The sequence below is a fragment of the Crocodylus porosus genome, unplaced genomic scaffold, assembly GCF_001723895.1.
Source record: "Crocodylus porosus isolate Cpor-Errol unplaced genomic scaffold, CroPor_comp1, whole genome shotgun sequence".
Classification (NCBI taxonomy): Eukaryota; Metazoa; Chordata; order Crocodylia; family Crocodylidae; genus Crocodylus; species Crocodylus porosus.
In genome coordinates this window covers 21567-46078 of record NW_017728931.1, presented here as the reverse complement: position 1 = coordinate 46078, position 24512 = coordinate 21567, and the positions used below count along the sequence as shown (strand labels likewise).

General features: G+C 45.2%; 1 protein-coding gene across 1 annotated transcript in view; it reads right to left on the bottom strand.

The window, feature by feature from the left end:
* Positions 1-23865, bottom strand: part of ACSS1 (acyl-CoA synthetase short-chain family member 1) — a 55423-nt gene extending 31558 nt beyond the window's left edge. Inside the window, exons 1-3 of the mRNA XM_019544028.1 lie at positions 23657-23865; positions 6146-6345; positions 5017-5192 (exon numbers count right to left, since the gene is read on the bottom strand). Of these exons, the coding sequence (XP_019399573.1) occupies positions 5017-5192; positions 6146-6345; positions 23657-23850 (570 nt within the window). The 5' untranslated portion in view covers positions 23851-23865. The remainder of the gene's footprint in view (positions 1-5016; positions 5193-6145; positions 6346-23656) is intronic.
* Positions 23866-24512: the final 647 nt, after the last annotated feature.

Here is a 24512-nt window from a genome sequence, read left to right as displayed (position 1 = left end):
CAAGAGTAAACTGGATGCTTATCTTGCTGGGATCCTATGACCCCAGCTGACTTCCTGCCCTTTGGGCATGGGGCTGGACTCGATGATCTCCCGAGGTTCCTTCCAGCCCTAATGTCTATGAAATCTATGAAACTCCAGAGCTTAATATGATGCATCAACTCATGCAAAAGCTTTAAACACAGTGGAACAACTTCCCCTTAAGGCAGGTGTGGGCAAAATACAGCCCCTGGGCTGGATTCAGCCTGTGGCAGACTATGTTTCCCAACAGCCACTGCCCATATCGCTGCAGTCAGTTTCCATGAAGACTCCAGAATGGGCACAGCCATTACAGGGCGGGGCCCAGATTTCCACAGAGACTGGCCCAAGCAGCACTGGCAGGGTGCACAGCTGGGCAGAGAGCTATTTGGGGCCTGGAGCCCTGTAGCAGGAGGGCCCAGATGCAGGGCAGAGTTGTGATCCACTGCCTGCATGCCCTGGGCGGGAGCAGGCAGACAGCAAATTGCGGCTCTGCCCCAGTGGGGCGTGTGGGCAGCAGATCACAGCTCTGCCCTGGCTCTGGACCATGCTGTCACTCCTGCCAAATCCCAGCCTTGACCCCAGAGCAGCTCCTCAGTCCACCCTGCCAGCGTTCCACGGGCTAACCCCTGTGGAAACCCAGCTCCCCCTGCTGTCATAGCCCTGCCCCTTTGGGGTGTCCATGTTAATGGCATGCAATGATGCAGACAGGAGCTGCTGGGAAATGGAGTCCAGCTGCCAACCACAGATCTGCCATTTTACCCACCCCTGCCCTAAGGGCTCAAGTAAGTTGATGGACATAAAACAATCATTGCTCAGAAAACATTTTCCAGCCTGGGTGACAACCTCCAGCATCTTCCTTGGGTGTATACAAGCCTGTAGCAATCATGATATATTCCAAATATTCAACAATTGTCTGTAAAAACAGAGAGGCAACCTACTTCCCTGAGGCACCGTGCTATTCTAGGTGAAGAAATACTTCCCTCAGATTGTTTAGGCTTGTGGTTCCCAACCTAGGGGTTGTAATGCCAAGTAGGGATGTGGCAGTTATGAGTGGGGTCACAAGACTCCTGTGGCCCTTAATTTCCCCAATCCCACAATTCTTCCATATGCCTCCAATTAATAGGGAACAGGGACTTAACATGCCTCAGCTTTCTGGAAACTGTCCCAGTGCCTGAATTATGCTGCAGAGAGAGCTAACCTAGCCTAACTCAGTCATATTTTATTCAAGGACAAGCCTCTAGGCTAGCCCTCATCATGGAGTAATTGTGGGCACAGGGACAGTTACTGTTGAGTAGTAGAGGCAGGGTAAGTCATTGCCCCATTTAACTGCAGGTGTACACAATGGTTCTACAGATGTATGACAGTAATCAAAGTCAAGACAGCAAAATATTTGAGAATCACTGAACTAAGTGTTTATCTCAGTGATCAGTTGTGAGTGCTTGTGAAACACTATAGGGTGATTTGGCCTTACAACTAACCACTATTCAGAGCCTGCATTTAGTTCCAAGTGTTTGTGAGCAATTAACAAATATTAAAATAGTAACAGGGGGTAAAATCAAAACTAAGTCTTACACCCTGGGCAAGTTAGGGATCTCATCTGCATTTATGTTTTCACAGCATAGTCAGACTGACTTCCCTGAGTTTTGGTACCATGGCCAGGTTCCATGTGCTCCTAAGTCTACAGCAAGGCCCACTGGCTTCAGTGGTATCAAATGTAGAAGAGGAGCAAATCTGTAGTAGCTTCAGTTCAATTAAAATAGCGAGTTAAAGTATAATATCCCTGTGCTACTTAATAGAGAGTTCAACCTCTTTCATCCTGTCTCCACATTCTCAATGTATCTCAGGTTTTGTATTAAAACAGATCACCGCACCACTGCAGAATGAAGCTGGAAGTCACTAGCAATGAAGAAGTGGGGAGTGAGAGCTTTCAGCACCCTGAGGCAGTTTTAGGTTGTGGTATAAATGTATTAGCTGGATATTTCCACTATATTGATCAGCACTAAAAGAGTTAACACCAGACAACTGCATTCAAGGATTCAAGGTTCACATTTCTTAACTGCAGTTTCAAGTTACCTGCAGACTTCAGATGCCACCTCTGCTTCAGTTTATTCAAGGATTAAGCAACACCTAACCAATAAAACAAGCTCTTCCTGTCTAGATTGTACTGTTAGCATCTAGCAGTCGTTTGCTCCTACTTCACAGGAACACCAACTGACTTGGAAAGTGAGTTTTAGCTCCTCAATATTTTTTATGTTCAAATGGTGGTTTCCAGCACTGAATGCAATTAGTGCTGTCTGATTATTGCTACTGGTAAACTGACACAGTTACCCCTGCCTCAAGCAGGTGCACATTTTAATGAGTGATCCTTCCTCCACCAGCCTATATAGGTTGTAAATAGTTCTACAGAATCATTCCCCAGGAGAAAAGAATAATTACACGAAGCCTCTCTTGGGTCTTGTCTGCTTCTGCAAAACTAATATCCAGTTTCACAGCATAGATAAGATTTTACCGAGTTTGCCTGAACCACCTGGGAAGGAAGGAGAGCAGCAGAGTAAGGACCTTGGACTTCAGAAAAGCAGACTTCCATTCACTCAGGGAACTGATGGAAAGGATCCCCTGGGAGGCCAGTTTGAAGGGGAAAGGAGTCCAGGAGAGCTGGTTGTATTTTTAAAAAAAAAACAAAAAACAAAAAAAAAAAAAAACACCTTACTGCAGGCGCAGGAACAAACCACCCCAATGTGCAGGAAGATGAGCAAGTATGGCAGGCAACCAGCTTGGCTGAGCAAGGAACTGTTCAGTGAGCTAAAACACAAAAAGGAAGCTTACAGCAAGTGGAAACTTGGACAAATGAAGCAACAAAAGGAAGATCAAGAAAATTCTGGGTCCCTTACTGAATGGGGAAGACAACCTAGTGACAGATGATGTAGAGTGAAGTACTCAATGCTTTTTTAATTCATTCACAGGCAAGCACCAGACTACTGCACCTGGTAGCACAGTTTGGGGAGGAGGTGAGCAGCCAACAGTGGCAAAAGAACAGGTTAGAGATTATTTAGAAAAGTTGAATGTGTATAAATCCATGGGATCCGACACAATGCATCCAAGGGTGCTGAGAGAGTTGGGCCACTGGCCATTATCTTTGAAAACTTGTGGCAATTGGGAGAGGTCCCAGGTAACTGGCAAAGGGCAAACATAGAGCCCATATTTAAAAAAGGGAAGAAGGAAAAAAGTCAAGGAAACTACTGACTAGTCAGCCTCACATCAGTCCCTGGAAAAAGCATGGAGTAGATCCTCAAGGAATCCATTTCTAAGCACTTGGAGGAGAAGGTGGTTAGGAATAGTCAGCAGGGATTCACCAGGGGCAAATCATCCGCAGAGCCAGTCATCACAGAAGGCAACAAGGTTGGTCAGGCATGACTTGGCTCCGTGGATGTGGGGAAACCAGCAGATGTGATATACCTTGACTTTATCAAGGCTTTTGATATGGTCTCCCACAAATTCTTGCAACCAAGTTAAGGAAGTATGGGTTAGACAAATGGACTGTAAGGAGGATAGAAAACTGGCTGGATCATCCGGCTCAAAGGGTAGTTATCAATGGCTCAATGTCTAGTTGGCAGCCAGTATCAAGTGGACTGCCCCAGGGTAGTCCTGGGCCAGGTTTTGTTCAGTATCTTGATCAACAACCTGGAAGATGGGATGGAGCGCATCCTCAGCAAGTTTGCAGATGACACCAAGCTGGATGGAGTAGTAGACATACTGGATGGTAAGGCTAGGATTCAGAAGTCCTCAACAAATTGAAGAATTGGACCAAAAGAAATCTCATGAGGATCAGTAAGGACAAGTGCAAAGTCCTGCACTTAGGATGGAACAATCCCATGTACTGGTACAAGCTGGGGACCGACTGGCTGAGCAGCAGCTCTGCAGACAAGGAGCTGGGGGTTACAGCAGATAATAAGCAGAATATGAGCTGACAATGTGCCCTTGTTGCTAAGAAGACTAACAGCATACTGGGCTACATTAGTAGGAGCACTGCCAGCAATTCAAGATAAATGATTCTTCCCCTCTATTCAGCACTGGTTAGACTACATCTGAAGTACTGTATCTAGTTTTGGGTCCCCCACTACAGAAAGGATGTAGACAAATTGGAGAGAGTCAACAACTGAGGGCAACAAAAAATGGTTAGGACGCTGGGGCAAATGATGTACGAGGAGAGCCTGAGGGAACTGGCATATTTAGTCTGAAGAAGAGAAGTGGGGAGATTTAATAGCAGCCTTCAACTACCTTTAAGGGTGGTTCCAAGGAGGATGGAGCTAGACTTTTCTGAATGGTGGCAGATGACAGAACAAGGAGTAGAGGTCTCAAGCTACAGCAAGGGAAGTTTGCATTAGATATCAGGAAAAACTCTCTCTCACCAGGAAGGTAGGAAAGCACTGTAACAAGCTACCCAGAGAGGTTGTGGAATCTCCATCCTTGGAGATTTTTAAGACCCATCTAGATAAAGCCTTGGGTGGATGATCTAGTTGGGGATGGTCCTGTTTTGAGTAGGGGGGTTGGACTAGATGCCCTCCTGAGGTCCCTTCAAACCCTAATTTTCTATGATTCTATGTTTGAACACAACAGAGCAACAATAGGTATCATGGTTTTGGGGTATTCTGAAACGTATGGAACACCATTGCTGGAAGAAAAAATTGGGGGCAATTTCTAAATACTAGGCATTGCATTCCACTGTGGGATGTAATGCAAAGTTTGGTGGTCTGAAGTAGCCATCCACCATAGGGAGCATTTCCTGTAGCCTGCACCAGTTGCTCCAATTTATGATCACATCCTAATTATTATGATTTCTCAGTACAGCCAATGCCTGTAAAATACCTGGTATGTGAAAACAGAGGTCCTCATACAGGAACATCAAGCAAGGTATCTACAGTACCCAGCTCCTAAAGACAGGGCAGTCTAACCAGCACTGGATTAAATACCTGGATTAAAATAACAATGTCAACGTACTTCATTAAGTGGGATATCGAGATCACCCATGTGGACTGTGTTGTCTGTCCTTTGAGCCACAAAGACATGTTTGACACTTGGGCAATTCTTCACAGCTTCATCCACAGTCTTCTTCAGCTCTATGATTCGTCCACCCCGAATGCCCTGGTTGTATGTAATGACAGCTTTGCATTCCGCTAATGAGAGAGAGAATTGGCAGACCTATCAGGGTGTTTTCCATGACATACACTGTGCTTTAATTAGTCATGAATATGTGGTGAACATTAATACCCAACAATGATGGCAAACCCTCCTTAAAATGGTAACTGAAGGAGTGGCCTTTCCAGTCTTCAAGGCACAAGAGGAGAATTAGTCCCCCATCCAAAGACCACTGAAGCCAATGTGAATCTTCCAACTAACATTAATGGATCCAAGAGCATGGCCCCAAGCAAGTAAGTGTAATCTTCCAGATGCCCTCCTACCTCCACTGTGAAGTAATCTTTTAACACCTTCCAATTCTACTAAACACCCACCTAATCCCTACCAAATTCAGAGTCCTTTATCTTACTTGGGCTACAAAGAGATGTCATATTTGTCCAGGGAAAAAAAACATTTTATTGCAAGACAAACTTAAATCATTCAGACAGCCATGTCCATTCTCCTGGGTTAAATACTAAAAAAGTACTAACAGTTTATCCTGGGACATCGCAAAGTATGTCTGAATGACTGTCATTATCCCATGATTGTATCATTGAATCAATGGAAGAAAAGCAGCAGTACATTTAGCCATTCACTAAGCTCTGACTGGAAGGGCAATGTGTGTGCACACTAATCCCAGGGTATTTCTAGTCTAATAAACATAAGTACAACTCATCCAGGGACAAATGCAACACCTGTTCTTAGCCTGGAATTTTAGCAATGCCTGTGGATTTCTGAAGAGTCATAGTACAGTATAGCTCTTTAACCGAGTGCTTCAAATTGCACCTACACTATTTACCATAGGTCAAAAAGGATAAATAAAATATTTATTTTTCCCATCTAAATTAACTTTCATTAAAACAAAATGACCATAAAACTTGTTTCCCTATATACTACTATATACTACTCAACTGTAACCAAGGAAAGTATTTTGCTTTGTTTTTTTACTTACAGTCATTGATCCTCCCAGCTAAAGCTTCCGCACTGAAACCAGCAAAGACTACTGTGTGAACAGCACCAATTCTGGCACAAGCCAACATAGCAGCCACAGCCAGGGGCGACACAGGCATGTAGACTGCAACTCTGTCCCCTTTTTGTATTCCATACTTCTTCAGTGTGTTGGCAAGGCGGCAGGTCATGTCCAGGAGTTCCCTGCAGCGCAAAGGGAACACATGTCATTTTTGTTTGCAAGCTGCTTTACAGCCACTTACCCAGAATGAAGGATTTAGGTCTGCACAAAAAAAACCCTGTGAATCTGAACCCAGATTGCCACTGAAGACAACTGCATACTCCTAAGCCTGGCATGCTACAAGGCTCAACCTGCTATTCTATGCTTTCCAGACTCCCTGCAAAGCCATTACAGGCACCAGTAAGAAAATGCAAGCTGAAAGAGCAACAGTGCCCAGTCTAAGCTGTGGCTCTTCATCTTATGATGAAGACTGAGGATCTTCACAGAAATGTATATCAAAGCTTTGGGGGGTGCTTTTACTACATGCATTGAGTATCTTTCCTGAGATCATGAATAATACAATACATCAGTCCTGGTACAAATAATACACAGTGGGATTGTCTACATGTGCTATTACTTCTCAGTAGGCTTACTGCACAGTAAGCCTACAGGGGAGTACACCTACATGTGTTCCCTCTTGGGAGCAGATTTACTCCCAATGAGAGTAGCCCAATATAGGGCTGCTCCCACCCTGCTCTGCCCCGCTGCAGCAGCCAGGGGGAGTTCAAGGCTCCTTCCCCTTTCCCCCGCACCATGCTAGCCTGGGGGCTGGCAAAGGGCACAGGGTGGTCCCAGTGGGCATGGGGCCAGAACAGCTCTGCCAGCTGCAGTGGTAGCTGTCTCTTGGCCCCATGCACATTGGGAGGGGACTTGATGTGCACAGAGTTAAGAGAGAGCTGCCCCTGCAGTGGGCAGAGCTCTCCTGGCCCAGTGCACATGGGGACACATAGCTGCCAGCAAGCCTCTTGATGGGGGTTTGCTGGGAGCAGTCCAAGGTGTAGGGAAGCTGCAGGCGAGCCTCCTGCAGGGTTGGGGGTAGGCATGAAACATGGCACTCACTTGCAGATGCCCTGATTGGAATAGAGCTGGCCACTTGGAGGAGGAGAGGTGTTGGGAACATAGCCCTCACTTGTCTCCTAGAGCAGCCAGCTCCATGTTGCACAGACCTGGCTGCTCTGGGGGACAAGCAAGGGATGGATTCCCAGCCCCCACTCAGTCCTCAGAGCAACTAGCTCTGTGCATGGAGCAGGGACAGGGGGCAGAGAGCTCCCCAGTCCTGGCCCTGATCAACTTCCAGCTCCTGGAGAGAGCCTGGGAGCTAAGCAGTGCCAGGACCATGAACAGAAAGCTCCCTGTCCCCTGTGGCCCCCTGGTGGCTAAACTGACCAGGAGCAAATTTGCTCCCAGTCAGAATCTACATGTTTCACTTTGCAGTTCGTTTACTACCTGTATCTAACTATGCAGTAGACTAATTTACTGAACAGTAAATGTGAGCACATGTAGACAGTAATACTTTACTGGATAGAAGACTTATCTACTGCACAGTAAAGTGCCTCATGTAGACACAGCCACAGTGTCCTTTGCCATGCAATGGGCTTGCCACAGATAATTTTGGGGATGCGTATGTTGCTGTGGCTCTCAGGTTACACAATAAGCCAGCCAGGCGAGTGTCACAATTCTAGGCCCTGCACTCCATCTCCTTTAGGTGAGATATGAACAGTACTATCTTCCAGCTTTTTCAGTGTCTAGCCACAATCAACACCTGGATGTAACCAGTGCAGCACTCCATCTGGGGAGACAGCCCCAACATACTGAGAGAAGACTGTTCAGGGTCATGAACACTCTCCAGTTTCTCGAATTTTTCTTTCGGGAAAGGCATGCAGGAAGACACAGGCTCCTCTTAACAGAAGGATGAGTCATTTCATCAGACCAGTCATCTCATCAGGTCAGTAAGAATTTTAATCAGGCTAGTCAATTTTTATGAGGATTTTGCCATGTTTCCTAGCTTGCCATTCCATGAGGCCCATTCAACTCACCCTCTGTGTAGTCTTGTATTTTTAAAACAAGACTTGCCATGCATTTACATTCATTCCCCTAAACGAGCATCTGGTTGTCTCACAAACACCTTTCACTTCCTGCAGAGGAACAATATCTGGCCACCTGGTGGGTGTGTGGACACTTTCAGAAGAAACAGAACAGCAGCTCTTCAGTCACAGCTACTGGATATTCCCTCAGAAAATGTATACGGCTCTTAGACAAAGCAGGAATATGCACTGGAAAAAAAGCCATTGAGAGCTGCATATGCAGACCAGGTTTATGACTCTAAGCAGCCAGATTCTGTGATGAGTCAATAAAAGGTATGTACTTTTTTATACAGAAGTATTTTCTACCTGGTATTCAGCTTAGGCTATATCTGTTCCTTACCCAGAACTAGGGAAGGGCACTTTGTGCCCAGAAGCTTGCCCAACATCTCTCCTATAGCTAGATAGTCCAGTGAAAGATATTATCTAACAAATCTTGCTTCTTGTGCTTTTCAAAGTCACCTGAGGAAGGCAAAGCCTTAGTTACAGTAAAAACAAAAGGTGAAACTCCAGGCAAATCAATGTTGTGACTGCAATAGCAATCTATACCTATTAACTACTGGTACATATTAATGACCTGCTCTTCAGAGCTGCTAAGCAGAACAGCTCCCACTGTGAAACCCCCAGAGTGGAAGTATCATGGGTTTCACATACCCCTGAGGCTGGGGATCATGGCTGTCATGATTCTGCAGCCCCCTCCCTCCCCAGGTTTTCATGCACCCCCAAGGCTGGGGAATTGCAACAGGTGCAATCCCCCAGCCTGGGAGGGCGGGGAGAACGGGACACCCCCATGGCTGGGAACTCCTCAACTGAGGGGGCTTCCAGCTACAGAAACCTGCTTGCCAGGGCAGGGGGAGCCCAGGATTGGTTTAATCTTCGTAGTTTAGGAATGTGTTAACCACCACATGTGCATGGCAGGAGGCATGATTGTGGGATCATGCTTTAGATCCCATTGCACCTTTACCTGCACATGTAGAGGGGCCCACAGAAAAGCATTGAATTGCAGTGGCTACTTGGTGGTTAATACATTTCTAAGCTACAAAGATAAACAAGGCACTTTTTACAGGTACGGGAACAGAGGTAGAGTAAAATAAATCCCTTTAAATAGGGATTTATAAGAAGCTGATCAACAACAGATCCACTCTAAATTTATATTATCACTATAGTATGTCATTTAGTATGGTATCGCTGGGTGCTACAGTCACAAGAACAAAGACACAGTCTACTTCCTTGTTAAAAGAAACCCAGAATATGAACAAAAGCACTATTCACAATGCCTGCCCGCCTGATGCACAGGGCTAATAGCAGAAACACTGCTAATTAAACTAATTAAAAAGCCCAGTGTGGGCTGTAAATTACTTGTAAATTATATTCAGTGCCTGCACTGGGGAGAACAGAAGAACAGCCTGCTCCTTTGGCTAAGACCTAGCAACATTTCACAAAGAGAACAGAACTACTTGTGGTGAGTGCTGGAGGACGGAACACCAGGTAAACACAAAATGATGCTGGGCAAGGTAAAGGAAAAAGCATATGCCACGTTATTTGGAGCATAGGGAAAGCTGTGGCGCCCCTGGAAGACGGCAGGGAAAGAAATGCAGAATTCAATCCCAGCAGCTCTGCAAAAAAAATGTTCCTAGAGCCAGAAAAAATTTTGTCTAGAACTTTTTGCCAATATTTGCCCAAATTCATTAATGTTTTTGGTCTCACCAGAATACCACATTTCTTTATGAGCTTACTATTCACTTTTAAAAAACTGCCCAGCTCCAATGGGAACTCATAAAAATACCTTACTGGCTATCTAGCCCAGCATCCTGCCTCTCACAGTGGCATAGGGAATGCCAAGAAAAAGAGCATCTATGCAGCGTCTGTTCAAACTAATCCATCCCCTGCCACTCTCCTGCGACAGCCTCCAGGGTAGAAAGCCTTAGAGGGATCCTCATTTGGAGGTTATGGTCCAAACTATCATGCTTAATGCTTACTGCTGAACCTATTCTCCATGAATTTGTCCAGGCCTCTTTTGAACCAGTTAAATTCTCAACACCCTTTAGTAACTCGCCCATATTAGCTTCCACAGCACTCTTTTTCTACTACTCCAAGTTGAAGCCTTTTGCCAGAACTGCAAATTATTTTGACAACAACTACTAAAAAACCCTGACTTCTGTCCTACCACTCATTTCCCTGCAAAAGCTTAATTCAGGGTTTGGCAACCTATGGCCCACAGGCTAGATCCAACCAACTGAGCCATGGGATCCAATCTGCATAGCTGGAGAGCCTTGTCAGCACTCCCATCGCAGCCACTTCTCCAGCCCCCACTCTCCCCATTCCCCATCTCCCAACTCCCCATCTGTTTTCAGGCTCAGCTTCCAGCTGGTGGGGACTGCACCAGTGTTGAGGATCTGAAAACTGCATCTGTACTGCTCCTGCTTCTCTGCTCACCCCTCCCCTCAAACTCCCAGTTCTAGTGCAGGCACAGCTGGAAAGTTCACAGCCCAGATACAGCTCCAGCGCATCCACTTACATTGGGGCCAGGCAGCAAGGAACAGTTGTGGTCATGCAGTTTCTAGCTGTGCCTGCTGCAAATGGGAGGCAAGTGGGAGGGGGCAGAGAAGCAGAAGCAGTGCAGATACAATTTGCAGGTCCCCAACCCTAGCACAGCCCCCACTGGCTAGAAGCTGAGCCCACGTGCAGCCTCAGAGAGAGAGGGCTGGGAGAAGTGGCAGTGCCATGGGCACAATTCCCAACTGTCTGGCCTCTGCATGGTGCAAAGAAAGCCCCGGGTCACTGACCTGCCATCAAAGCCACTCAGCCGGTGTCACACCAGAGCTGGACCATGGCTTCTAAAGGGTTACCAACCACTGACTTAATTGATTCTTGTCAAATATCCATTGCTATCTGTTAATATGAATGAACTACAAAGTCTTGGGCCTGAATACATCAGACAGTTACAATTATGTAATTTATATCCATTTTGGATGCCAATATAAATTACACTGGTGTTCAACGTGGACAAACGGTCAGTTATTTCAGGATAACTTCTAACCATAGGTACTGTTAGAGCACCATGCCATTAGCTAGCAGGGAAGCAAATGCCAGTTCTGAGCCAAATCTGGACACATTTGTATAACTTAAACCACTGTAGTTTTACCACAGTTTTTTTCCTGGGACAATCCTACACTGCGTTACAGCAAGTTTCACAACTGTAAGGCAGTACATTGTTTCTCTGCTCCTTGTTTACACTATTGTATAGATGAATTATAGTGATGTAAACATATTGTGTAGCTAAGGTCCCAGTAGGTCTTTTATCAAGTTGAGTATGTGACAAGCAGCACTATAGCTATTCTAGCACCATGCAACTGAGGGTTCACCATGGGAGGACTCCTGAGTGTAGGTGAAAACCAGTTGGGTTTCCTTACTCTTCAGTATGGGACTTCTATCTGCAGGGAGAGAGAAAAGCAGGTATGAAGAGGCACTGCTGTATTTAAATACCCCATAGCTGTTTTTGCAAGAAACAGGAAAATTAGCCACATACCTAAATTGGGCAATTATGATCTACATTCCTAACTGTCCCCTGAAGTTTTAATGGGAGTGAGTATTCCAGAAATGAAGGAACATATACAAATAGAGAAAAGGCTGGACTTGAGCAGAGATAAGATCCAACTCTCCCTTGCCCTGTCCCTGGCAGTGGTCAGCACTTGTTACCACAGTTGTAATAGCCCCCATTGTGTAGACACAGGTTCTCATCACCAATACATTCAGAGCATATGGTTAAAACCAGAAGCATGAGGTTTTAATTCCCTTCCTAGATGTGTGTTAGCAATAACCTCTGCACATTCCTACTTTCTACATACGTTTTATCTCAACCCTGCTCACCTGGGCTGCAGAGCGTCCCCCCATTCCCATTCTCTTTATATCTTCATCCACAATTTCACATCATTTTTGGCCATAGTTGCTTTCTGAGGCAACTTGGGAAATTGCAGACTATTACGATTGCATACAATAGTCACAAGCGATTGTTGTACACTATTGTATACTGAATACAGAATACAGAGAGACCAACAGAAACACTGATCAACTGTTCTTTAGATGAGAAAGTGAGTCCCATGATGCAGATGGCTTTGACAAGGGGGGAGGGAGGTGACAACTTAACCAAAATGGAAAAGAAGTCAGGAAATGTGCCCTGTTCTCCTGAACACAAATGATAAAGGATTTCCGAATTGAGCATTGCATGAACACTGTTCCAAGTTCATATAACTTTCTAGGTCTAAAGAAAAACAGTTGTAGAAGCACACAAGGATTGACTCTGAGTTACTATTTGCCTGATGCCTGAATTTGAATGAGATAATCAGCACTTAGGAACAATTATGTAACAATTACACAATCCAGCATTTCACTTTGCACTGCCAAAGGCACAGAAGGAAAAGAAAGACTCTCTGCTCCTAAGCCTCTGGTTGCTGTCACTACTGGACAGTATAGGCAATGACAGAGAAAATTTAGACAGGGAGGTGGCCATTAAGAACTGTGGAAGGTAGGATTTGCAATCAAGACTCTGGTCTGTCAGCATGGGAGAAGCTGATTCTGCAAGTCTTCTGGCCCCCAGTCAAGCTATGCAGCATTTGCCTCTTCCCACAAACAGACTTCCCATCTGGTACTGAAAAAAAATACAGAAAGAGACTCCCTTCCAGCACTGTAAATCCCAAAGGTCTCATAGCAGATGGAAATGTTTTGTATGTAGCTATCTCCTATACCCTCTCATTTCACCTGCTGCCAATGCCCTACTGCTTCCTCTGGTTAGGCAGTACTGGATTTCAACAAAACAGCCCTGGAGCAACAAGAAGTATCTGTACGGGGAATGGACACTAACCCCAGGGCTGCTTTTCCCCAGTGTGTACACACTACATGGAGCACAGAGACAAAGAAGGCCCATGAAAACCTGCACTAAGGATCAGAAAATGCTGTAAGACAGGGGTTGGCAACCCCGAGCACACACAAAGTATGGCACACAATGGCATTTTGCTTGGCATGCACTCTCAACATTACGAAATCTATGAAATCTATGAAACTTGTTCCTCACAACCAATTGTCTCCAAGCTCAGAGAGGAAACAGTCTAACTAACTCTTACCCTCCTCAGGCATGCATATCTCCAGTCTGTGGGCAAAGATGAGGGAATTAGAAAAATAAGAATAAAATGTAATTAACCACACAAGACTTGAATCCATATGGTAGGAACCATCTGAACAGGACTCAATACCCCCTTTGCCATAGGGCTGCACACCTAGCCTACCCTACTGCAGAACTGGATAAACCACTCTGAAGAATGTCAGCAAGAGGCAACTGATGTGCACGTTACCCTAGCTAAGTAGGGGTATTCCTGCTCTTGTGCTTCCCTTCCTGACTAAGAGACAGTGCTTATGCCTATATATGTCAACAGAAGTCTTTCCATTAGGTTCAGTGAGCTTTGGACTACATGTGGATGTCACCCTGTTGGAGCAAGCAGGGCTGCAAAGACTACTGCACCTATTAGGTACATAAGTGGACTTGAGTACTGCAACAGGGGGTCAATCCCTGTTACAAGGAGTTACAAGAAAAGGCTGGAAAGTTGACCCTGACACCTTTAAGACCAGGACCTTCTGAGCTGGCAAAGACCAGGTGCAGCTGAATGGGCCACATGACTAGAGTGGTATATGGCCCAGACAGATAAAAGCTCACTCAGCAGAGGGGGAAGAGGTCAGTAGGGCCCTATCTGTGGAGGGTCCTGGATTGCCCACCAGGAGAGAAGGCTTTGCTAGACCCTGTAAGTAGCCCTGGAGGGGAGGTTGTTTTGCAGAAGTTTTCCTTTTGTTATGGGTTTGTTAAACAGCAAGTCAGTGGGACAGACCCTTGAGATAAAATTTTGGCTACCACCCCAAAGCAGAGACAAAATTTAAATTGAGGACTCTTTTTCTTTTTCCTTTGTTTGGTGAACATCAGGTGGACCAGAAGCAGTTGTATGTGGAGGCCTCAGGACAGGTTGTCCCAACACAAGGAAAGCTGGAGCCACAAGCACAAGGACTCACTGCAGTGGTGCAAGGCATTGAGTAGTGTAGCTGCAAAACCCAAGCTCTTGGGCTCTACCACCGGCGGGGTGGGGACTTGGGAGTAGCTTAGTCTGAGGCATCTGAACTGAGAGACAGATGGAAAATTGGCCAAGTGATGGCCTGATCAGTGAGCCAGCCAGCACTGAGAGCCCCTTGAGTTTGTGAGAGCCTGTCTTAGGACTCCCCCTTTCTTCTTCTTTGAGCAGGGATATGATACCTTGCAAATTAACTTTTTTCAACAAGGCATAACAGACAAGTGGGACTAGGAAGTCTCTGAGCAAGCAAGGGTGGGCAGCACTGACTGTAATGGGATGAGGGGAAGCTCCCTTCCTCTGGGTCTTGTCACAGGCACCCAAGTGTGATTCTATTCCACTCTGTTCAAGTCCCTGAAAAAAATGCTAGTGCAAAAGGTAGGTTGGTCCTTGTTCTCCATGCTGCTGTCTTGTGACTGAGTCTTCAGGGTTAGGTGACTACAGTATGTTACAAAAGTAGATGCATTAATGGATTTTCAGGACTTGGACAAGGTGAAATATTATCACACCTTAGCATCAAAATCTACCTAGATGCCTAATAAGTACAATACTCTCTGGTCGCTATTGTTGTTCCCGTCACATGCTTGTTACATTCTGTGCAAGCTCTCAGAGATGTTCCCAGGAATTGCAGCAACATTCACAGGCAAAAATCACAGAAACACAACAGTTAGTCTGGTGTCTCAGTTAACTAGAGCATCACAATTTGAGACAATTCTCTTCTACGAGCCTTAAACAAATGCAACACTTTCTCCTCCTATTGCCACAGAAAATATATTTAAAACTTCCTGATACGCATTTTCCATTGCTTTTCCTACCATGGTTAAATGGTAGACGTGCCAATGCCCTGCCAGTCAACATCTGGGACAAACAGCTGACAGAGGCACGTCTAACAATGGATCTATAAACTTGCTGTCAACATGTGGCCGTATTTCAGCAAAGTTTGATGGACCCCTTCCTGTGAGACATTTTTCTAGTAACTTCTGTGCTATCTTCCACCACAGTTCTCTAAATTGAAAACCAGGCAGTTATTTTAATCTAAGAGACCATATTCCTTCTTTTAAGAGACCACACTCCTTCTGGATGCAGCATTATGCTAAATTTATTTAGACTGTTTTCCCACTAAATCCTATCACACGCATGGGCAACTATGAACAGGCAGAAATTTTCCATCACTAGAAATGTTTCTAGAAAAGGGAGCAGTACAGGCACTCAGCCCGTAGGTGCCCCCTACCTCCTACTCCACTTGCTTTCCTCAGACCAGGATGATCCCAATCTGAAGAAAGCATGGGAAGCAGGGGCTGTTCTAGTCTTCCCATTCCTGCAGGAACTGGAGCAGCAGCAAAAGGGACCCTGATGTGAAGAACAAGCAGGGAACAAACAGCAGCTTTTCCTCTGTTCAGCTCCTAAGCACTGTAAGCCAAATGGAGTGAGCAGCATTGCAAAGCCCCCACCCACTCCTCATACTGGCAACTCCAGTGTGAGAAACAGGCAAGGAGCAACAGGTAGCTGCTCCCCCACTCCTCTCTTAGTCTACAGGGGGAGGCAAGCAGCAGCTTCTCCCCATACCATCCCCAGTCAGGAGTGACCCCAGTCTTGGGAAGGCATGGAGAGCATCTCCCCACTGTTCATTCCTTGTGGGACTAGGAGGAGTCATAGAATCAATGAGTCAGAAGGGGCCTAGACAGATCATCGAGTCCGACCCCCTGCCATGGGCAGGAATGAGCACTGGGGGTGGGAGGGGAAGGAACAGGGAAACATACAGGCTTTTGTTCTCCCAGAAGAATTATTTTTCTCCCAGAACCACCATTTTTCTTCCAGGAGAAAGTGTTTGAGTTCCTGCACACCTATGATTTTTACTGGAAGTGCTGAGATTCTCCCAGTAGAAATATTACACCTGTATGCAGCCATAGTCATACCACTGTAGCATTGAAGGCTATAACTTTAATTTATTTCAAAGTGGTCTGAAGCATGCACACTGCAACAGCGTATTTGCTAAAAAAAATGCAGTTTTGAGGAGTCTGAAATTATTTGCAAATTTGAACTGAATTTGCTAAAAAGTCTTAGTGAAAAAAACAAAAAAAAAACAAAAACCTTTCTTGGGTTGGTAAGTTTTTAATCCATGAAAACTTGTTTATTATTTTGCTACCTGCTGTTCTTTGTAGGTACACAGTTTTATCTGCTTAGAAGTATAGCAGGTCTTGGACTAAATAATAAGCAAGCAAGCGATGTGGTGGCCAGCAGGGCAAATAACATGCTGGCATACATCAACCAATGCATCTCATTGAAAACTAAGGAAGTGATACTCCCGCTGTACTCGGCACTGGTGAGACCACAGCTGGAGTAGTGCATCCAGTTCTGGGCACCGCACTTCAATAAGAACGTGGAAAAACTTGAGCGGGTCCAGAAAAGAGACATCCATATGATTACGGACTTGCAAGGTGAGCCATACAAGGAAAGGCTGAGGGACCTGGGCCTCTTTAGCCTAAAGAAGAGAAGGCTGAGCGGGGACTTGATAGCGGCTTAGTGCTATATCAGAAGAGTGCATCAGGAGCTTGGTGAACAATTGTTCACCAGGGCACCCTGGGGGAAGACCAGGACCAATGGATACAAACTCCTGGAAGGCCGGTTTAAGCTTGAATCCTGACCCCTTTTCAGTCGTGGACAACTCTGTCAAAATTTCACTCACTGCCTTTTACATATGCTAAGCTGCTGAATTCATTAGGCTTTGAGTATGACTACACAGCAAAGTGAAACTATGATTGTAACACATACCTCTCCTGAGTTTGTCAGGCTAGCACAGGTTAATACCACCAGTAAATACACAATGGCACAGCCTGTGCTAGAAACCAGAAAACAAACTCTCCAGGGAACTTGTACTGGGGATGTCAGCTTGTGCTAAAATCCACCCTGCAGCATTTTCACTGCTATCGTTGCCTCTGCAAGCTATGTTCACACCTTCCTTTGGCTGCAAAGACATGCCCTTCAATTCAACCACTTCAGTACCTATGACAGGCAGTGCGGCGTGTCTGCTTTGAGATTCTCATCTCCATAGTACTGGGGCGGGCAAAATGCAGCCCGCAGGCCAGATGCAGCCTGCCAGGTCATTCTATCTGGCCCATGGGGCCCCTAAAAAATTTAGAAAATTAATATTTATCTGTCCCTGGCTGCCTGTCATATGGCCCTCAATGGCTTGCCAAAACTCAGTAAGCGGCCCTCCGCCTGAAATAATTGCCTGCCCCTGCCATAGTACCTCTGAGAGAGAATCTTCAAGGGACTGAGCCCTCTCAGGACCCAAAGGTAGCAGTGAGAGGTGAAGGCAAAGAGCACTTTGCTGCCTTCCTCAGTGCTTTCAATTCAGATGGTGTCTCCTAGCAGTCAGCATCCTCAGATGAACTACTCTCTGACAAAGCACCCTAGCCTGATAACAACAATGCTTAGCTCTTCGATAGTACTTCTGATCTGCAGAAACAAATTGCTTGAGAAAAAATGAGGCTTATCTCCATATGACAGATGGGGAAACTGAGGCACTGAGCAATAACACGTTTTGTCCACAGCAGAGCAGTGACAGAACCAAGAATAAAGTGCCTATTTCCTGACTTCCAAGCTAGTGTCATGCCTGCAGGATCACCCTACTTTCCAGTGGGAACACTGCTCTCCAGTGGCCTAAAACAGAGGACTAGCCCAGGGATAGGCAAAATGCGGCCGAAGGGCTGGATGCAGCCTGCTAGGCTATTCTATCTGGCCCATGGGGCCCCTAAAAATTTTAGAAAATTAATATTTATCTGTCCCTGGCTGCCTGTCATATGGCCCTTGATGGCTTGCCAAAACTCAGTAACTGGCCCTCCACCCAAAATAATTGCCCACTCCCAGCACTAGCCCCACTAATGAAAGGGAAGTCACTTGGGACTTGTCTGCATAGAGAAAAAGACCAGAATAGCTAGCACAGAATAGCTACTACTAAAGAGCCATCCCACACTAACACTCTCTCTGGACACTCTTATTCTGCACCATGAATGCCTGTGGACATGGAAAGATAAAGCACTTAACACTACTGTACCAAGACAAGGAAGGCCTTGCTATAGTGCAGCAGAACACAGTGCAACTGTTTCATCTGTCTGTTCCTAGCCCATATTAAGGGAAATGCAAATGTCTTCCCCCACTCTTTCATTCAAGAGTAAATTATTGCAGTGTAATTTTCCTGATTATGGGTTATGACTAGACACACAGAGCAGTTACACCAGATCAGCTGGTACATACACCTCAGAGTAAGTCCCCCTCCCCTTCCACTGGATCTTTCTCCATTCCCTCAGTGCAGAATGAGTGTCCAGAGACAGAGTTAGCATGGAGTAGCTGTGGTGCCCTAGATTCATACACTTGCTATCTTGCAAAGACTTCCCCATGGAGACGAGCCCTTAACTCCTGTCCTACAGTTTAATTGCAGCTCTCTGTCTCTGGTTCCCCCCCTTTACCTTGCATGTCACTGCTCTCCCTGACAGCTCAGCAGTGATGGCTTATCCTGCCTAGCAACCGCTTTGCATGAGTTAAGTCCCCTCTTCAGAGAGTCAATTAAGTTTTATAGCAGTAAGTTATACAAGGCGATAGTCACCCATTAAAAACTAGCAGGTAAGGGCAGAGATGATAGCCTGCATAAAGCTGGCTGATTTTGCCTGCTCTACAGATAAGGAGACATTTGAACTAATTTCCAAGGAAGAAATGTGTATGCCAAGGTCCCATGAAGACAGCTTTGCTGATAAGTCTCCCTGCAGCATTCCTGACTCACAGGATTCATTCAGACAGTCTGGTATTAAGTGATATCTGGCCAGCCAGTAGAAGAAGCACAGGGAATAAGGGTAAAGCAATGCCTTATTTCAGGTGGGCTTCAACACATGCTAACATCAGGGCTGGACTAGCACTTTGTCATCTGACCTTAGGAAGGGCTGGTGCCCCAGAAAAAAAAAAAAAGGATCGCATGGCAATTCTGAGAGCCCCAGTTCAGTTCCCAGCATCTCAGAGTTATTTGCACCACCTCATTTCCTAGCACAGGGAACTTTTCTACACTGGCTTAGTTGTACTAAACTGCACACAGGAATGGAAACAAACTCAAAGCTGTGCTCACACCTCACTCCTACCTGCATACAAGCACAGAAAGCAGAATAGCAACATGGTGTGCCCTCTGCCCTGTGCAGAATATTGGAGTGCAGGTCCCCCCTGGGACAGAGGAAAGAAGTGGCTTTTATCCTGTGACTCCCCTACAGATGCCTGTCCAGCATCTCAAAATGGAGCTTTTAGTTTATAATGCTTCTACCACAAAACAACAAGTACACATAATTTCCATCTTCAGGCACCCTGTATTCCCAATACAGAGTTGGTATTATTGTCCTGGCCTGTCTGTCAGAGAAATCAAAACAAAGGTTAATGGACTTGCCCAAGGTTATTGAGAAAGCCAGTGCCAGAACAATAAAGCTTATGGTTGTACCCATTGCTAAGGCTCTTGCCAGTGATCACAACATAACTAAATCTTATAAAACAGGGCTACATTTTCACTGGCTTTCCCTCAGCAACAGCCACATTCTTTCAACAGGGAACAGACCCAAATTAAAGAGTATGGCTAGTCTTGAGATCAGGACTAAATTTTACTTTGGCACCGGTCATTTCATAGTCATTCTGCACTGAGGTATCATGGAGCCCTACAGTGAGAAGGGTCACCTTTGGTAAAACTTTCACTGGGTGATACAGAGCTGGCATAATGACTTCTATGCCATCCCCTTTACCCTGTGAACCATTTTGGGAAGTGGTAAGGTCCTTTGTATTCCCCAGCTGTTATATTAACCCCTGCAGTGCATGTAAATTATGGCATCCTTTCAGCAGTTCTAACATGCATCAGGAGACCATCTGAACATGGTGGGCAGCAAGGGGTGCCACTGGGCAGTTCTGTGCCCTGGGCAACAGCAGTACATGGGACAGTTGCTGCAGTCAGGCTGCTGGCAGCAGCATGATAACTGGGAGAACAGCAGCAGCAGCTGCTGCTTTTGTGTCCCTCCCCAACAAGTCAGCCCCCAAGAATGGTGCACTGGTTATCCCCCACCTCCCAGACAAGTGATTTAAAGCTACCTTTTACACATATCACTGCAATTAGGGCTACCTGGAAAACAAAGATTCAATTTCTCAGAAAATGTCAAGGTTTTAACATCTGTTGTTTGCTCTGCACCAGAATGAAAACAAAACCTTCCAAAAGTTTACACAAAAAGTGATAGAGTAATAACTCTACTACCCAACAGGCAATAACCTAGTAGTCAGAACAATTGCAGCAGATGCAAGAAAACCTAGCACAGGTTCCTGCTCTGAACCAGAGAGAGTAAGAACCAGAATATTAGCCTGGAGGACCCCAAATTTGTCTCCTGCTGTGCGTCTCTCTCTCCTCCCCACTAATCCCCAGAAACATCATCCTGGACCCACAGCACATTTCCAAAAGAAGGTTTTGTCAAGCCAGTAAGTAAATGCAAAAAGTTTCCAGCAAACCTTAATTTCAGTGGAAGTTTGGTACTTAGAGAAGCCCCACTAGACACCTCTCCACTTCTTTAGGCATCTTAAAACTTTTACAGATATGATCCAAGGGGGTCCTGAAAGGAGGCAATTTTGAAACAAAGTGCTTGGTTCTCTTATTATTTAAAGGTGGTCTAATAAAAGATATCAGATTCACGCAAAGAACCTTGTCTGCCCATGTCCTTAGACCAACATGGCTACAACCTACACCCCTTGTTCTCTTCTCACAGACACTGCTTGCTCTAAGCTGACTGTATAACTCAAGCAAAGTTACACCCCTTTAAGTGGTGCATGCATAGAAAAGGAGGCTCAGAGAAAGCTCTCTCTCCTCAGAAAATATTGTATGCAGCATGTCTGCAGTGCCCCAGCCTTTAGACATTTGTTCTGGAAGGCATAGTAACCCACCAAAACACTGTAGAGGAAAACGATCTGTATCTGAAGGAGCTTTTGAAAGCACTTTTGGAGATGAATCAAGTCTTTTGGAGAGCATTTCAACAGGCTATATCTACATCTTTTGTGCATGCTTACTAACTCTACTTATCACAGAGCAAGTCAGAGACAAAAAAAAACAACCAAAAAAAAGATTAATGGAAAATGTGTTGCCTAATTAGTGATTACAAAAGTCCAGTGGAAGTAGACAAAAATGGAGAAATGTCTCTTATTTTTTCCTCAAACTAAAAAACAGCATTCATCATGCTCTCCTTCCTGCAGACACCACACTTCAGTTTATTCAGTATGGTGTCTTTTTATACCAGATAAAAATTGATTCTTTTTTCAGTGGCAGGCAGCTTGTTTCCAAGCTGCTTCCTGTCACAAGTTTGAAAGCTGGAAATATGTTTTACTGAAGACACCACTTTTTGCCACAACATGGCACCTGAAATACTGGGTCTCCCCTGCTAATAGGAAAAGAACTTGGCCAGGCTGGTTGTTCCTTGAAAGATTCCAATCATATGGCCAGATCCAAGTAGCACATCTCAGGGAACACAGCTGAAAGGGGAACTAAGATAATATTAAACGTCCTTTGTGCACTTGCAGGCCCAGGCCAGCATTCAGGCCTTGCAGTTAATCTGGGAATAGCTACTTAGATTCTGAATCTGAACAATCTGACACTAACACAAAGCATTCCAGACAGGCCACTAGACCCCAGCACATCTCATTGTCCAAAGCGGAGAGGAGAGGACATCAGAGGGGCACTTGTCCACCCCTTTGCACCCCAAGGAACCTTATTGCTCTTGACTAGAGGCATCTCTTAGGTTCTGGCTACATTATATCATGACAATGACACCAAGGAATACAAATCCAAGCCAGTTTGTCTAGCAAAGAGCCTTACCATATTGTCCTTGTGTTGCAGTTACCCTGGAATGAGGCCAATAAAGAAGCTTATAAATATTACCGTCCGATTGCTGTCTTGAGTCCACTCTAAGCTATACTGGAGATGGTGCTGGTGTAGACAAGAGGTACACATAACTCTTCTGACCCCTCCTTCTCTTGCAATCAGTTGGACACAACTAGTGGTGCAGCTTAGGACTCAAACCAAAGATACTCCAAAACCAAGACCATTTTTATGGCCTGCACAGATAACCAGGACATTTGCTACCATCCAAAAAAATTAAGATAAAAGTGAAATTCACATTTTGCCATTAGTGAAAATTGATTTTTTCCCCTGTCCTTATTACTCACAATAAAGCAGTGCTGGAAAAAAAGGAAAACATAAGCTGTACATGGCAGGCTAATATTATTACTCCCAATTAAAAATTGGAGGACTGAAACACAGAGCAGCTAACAAAACAGAACAATGTGTCCAATCTTCAGCAGTGGGGCTATTGGCATCACATTAGCCCATATTAGCCCACTGCACACCAGAGGAGTATCAGTATGATAGTTACCTCTGCACTCTGATTGATGGAGTGCCCCTATTTCTGGTACCAGTTCAGTTAGAAATAGCAATGAGAACACCCCAGTTCTGCCTGGCTTCTGGGAGTAGTCCCTGCTTTGTCAATAAGGCAAAGAAGAAAATGGACAGTTTTGAAAATATACTATGGAAAATAAAAAGCCAACCCCCTTTATCCTTGAAAGCCTCCGCTCAAGCAGAAATTTGTTATAGCAGATCTCCTTAAAGCGCAGCAGAAATTTACAGCCAGCTCTTAATCTGCTACAAATCTGCCTGGTTCAATTAACTTAACTTTCACCAGCCGAGCAACTCGCCTTTACTAGCTCGGGATTGAGTAAGCTTGTTCTTGGACAAGAGCAGAAGAGCAGGGAGCCCAGCCACACCCATGCTGTTGAGGTGATAGACATAATCAGCTGCCAGCACCAAGGACAGGGGGCTATCTAGTCCTCTCCAGGCTACTAATAAACCCCACACAGGGCCTCATTTCTAGGCAGATAAATGGCTCCACCTCTGTGCAGTGGAGTGTTAGAAAGAAACAATCACTGTAGTTGTCAAATGTAGGATAATACCTCCAGGTCCCAGTGCCCCTACAGGGTGCCCACCCCAAAAGGCACCCCCACCTCCATTCTGGACCCCCCCACCTTTAGTTGGTACCTGGAGCTTGTATCCCCCCCTCCAGTCAACATTAGTTAAGCTACTACCCACCTTCCCCCACCTCCTTGCACACACAGCAAGGCAAGTAGGTAATTTCTCAGAGTAGCAGCTCTTCACCCAGGCAGTGAAAATGCCATATTGCTATGCCAGACATACTTTAAAGCAATCTGTGTCATACCTGTACGTGATTTGCACTTCGGTGCCAGGCTCATCCTTCTCCCATATCAAAGCCACTCTGTCTGGAGACTGCTGGACATGCTGGTCTAAGCAGTTTACTGTGTGAAAACAAGCATTGAACAAAAGATTTTGTTTTGTGTTCACAAAAAAGGGACCTATGTTTGCAATTTGTTTGGCTAACAACTTTCCAGTCATACATGCAGGCAAAGTGAAACTTTAGAAGTTAGTGAAAGAGACAGCTAATCATCTCTGTGGCTTGGGATGCTTTAGTCTTAAGTACATGGTGACACACTATATTTAATGCTTCACAATGTATCTAAAACTGTTTACAGAAGAGTGTCCTTGGGAGAGTTCATAGGCCAAGTCCTCAACAAGACTAAATGAGAGCAGCATCCCTGACTTCAAAGGAGCTCTGCCAGTTTTCAGCAGCTAAGAACTGGCTCTCTCCATCTGCAAACAGACATACCCAAACTGCCTGCTACCAGTTGTGTACCAATTTTGTGATGATATGGTTCTGTAGCCAATCTTAATATAGATGTTTCTATCAATTTTACCATATGACACAGAAGGGTGTAAAACAACTCCTAGTAGCAAAATATCCAAGGGACAGATCCACTTCCAGTTATTAGGCATATTCTATTCCACCCTGCCTAAGTCCTGAAAATCCAGTTATTCATCTATTTTTGTGGCACACGACCATCTTAGCCTTAAGATGGATTCACAAAACAGCAGCAAGGAGAAGGAGGAGCTACCTACTTTTAACATAAACATTTTTTTTTCCCTGGGATGTGAGTAGGATGGAACAGAATCTCAATTAGGCAACTAAGTCCACTTACTTGCCTAATAGAACAGAAACT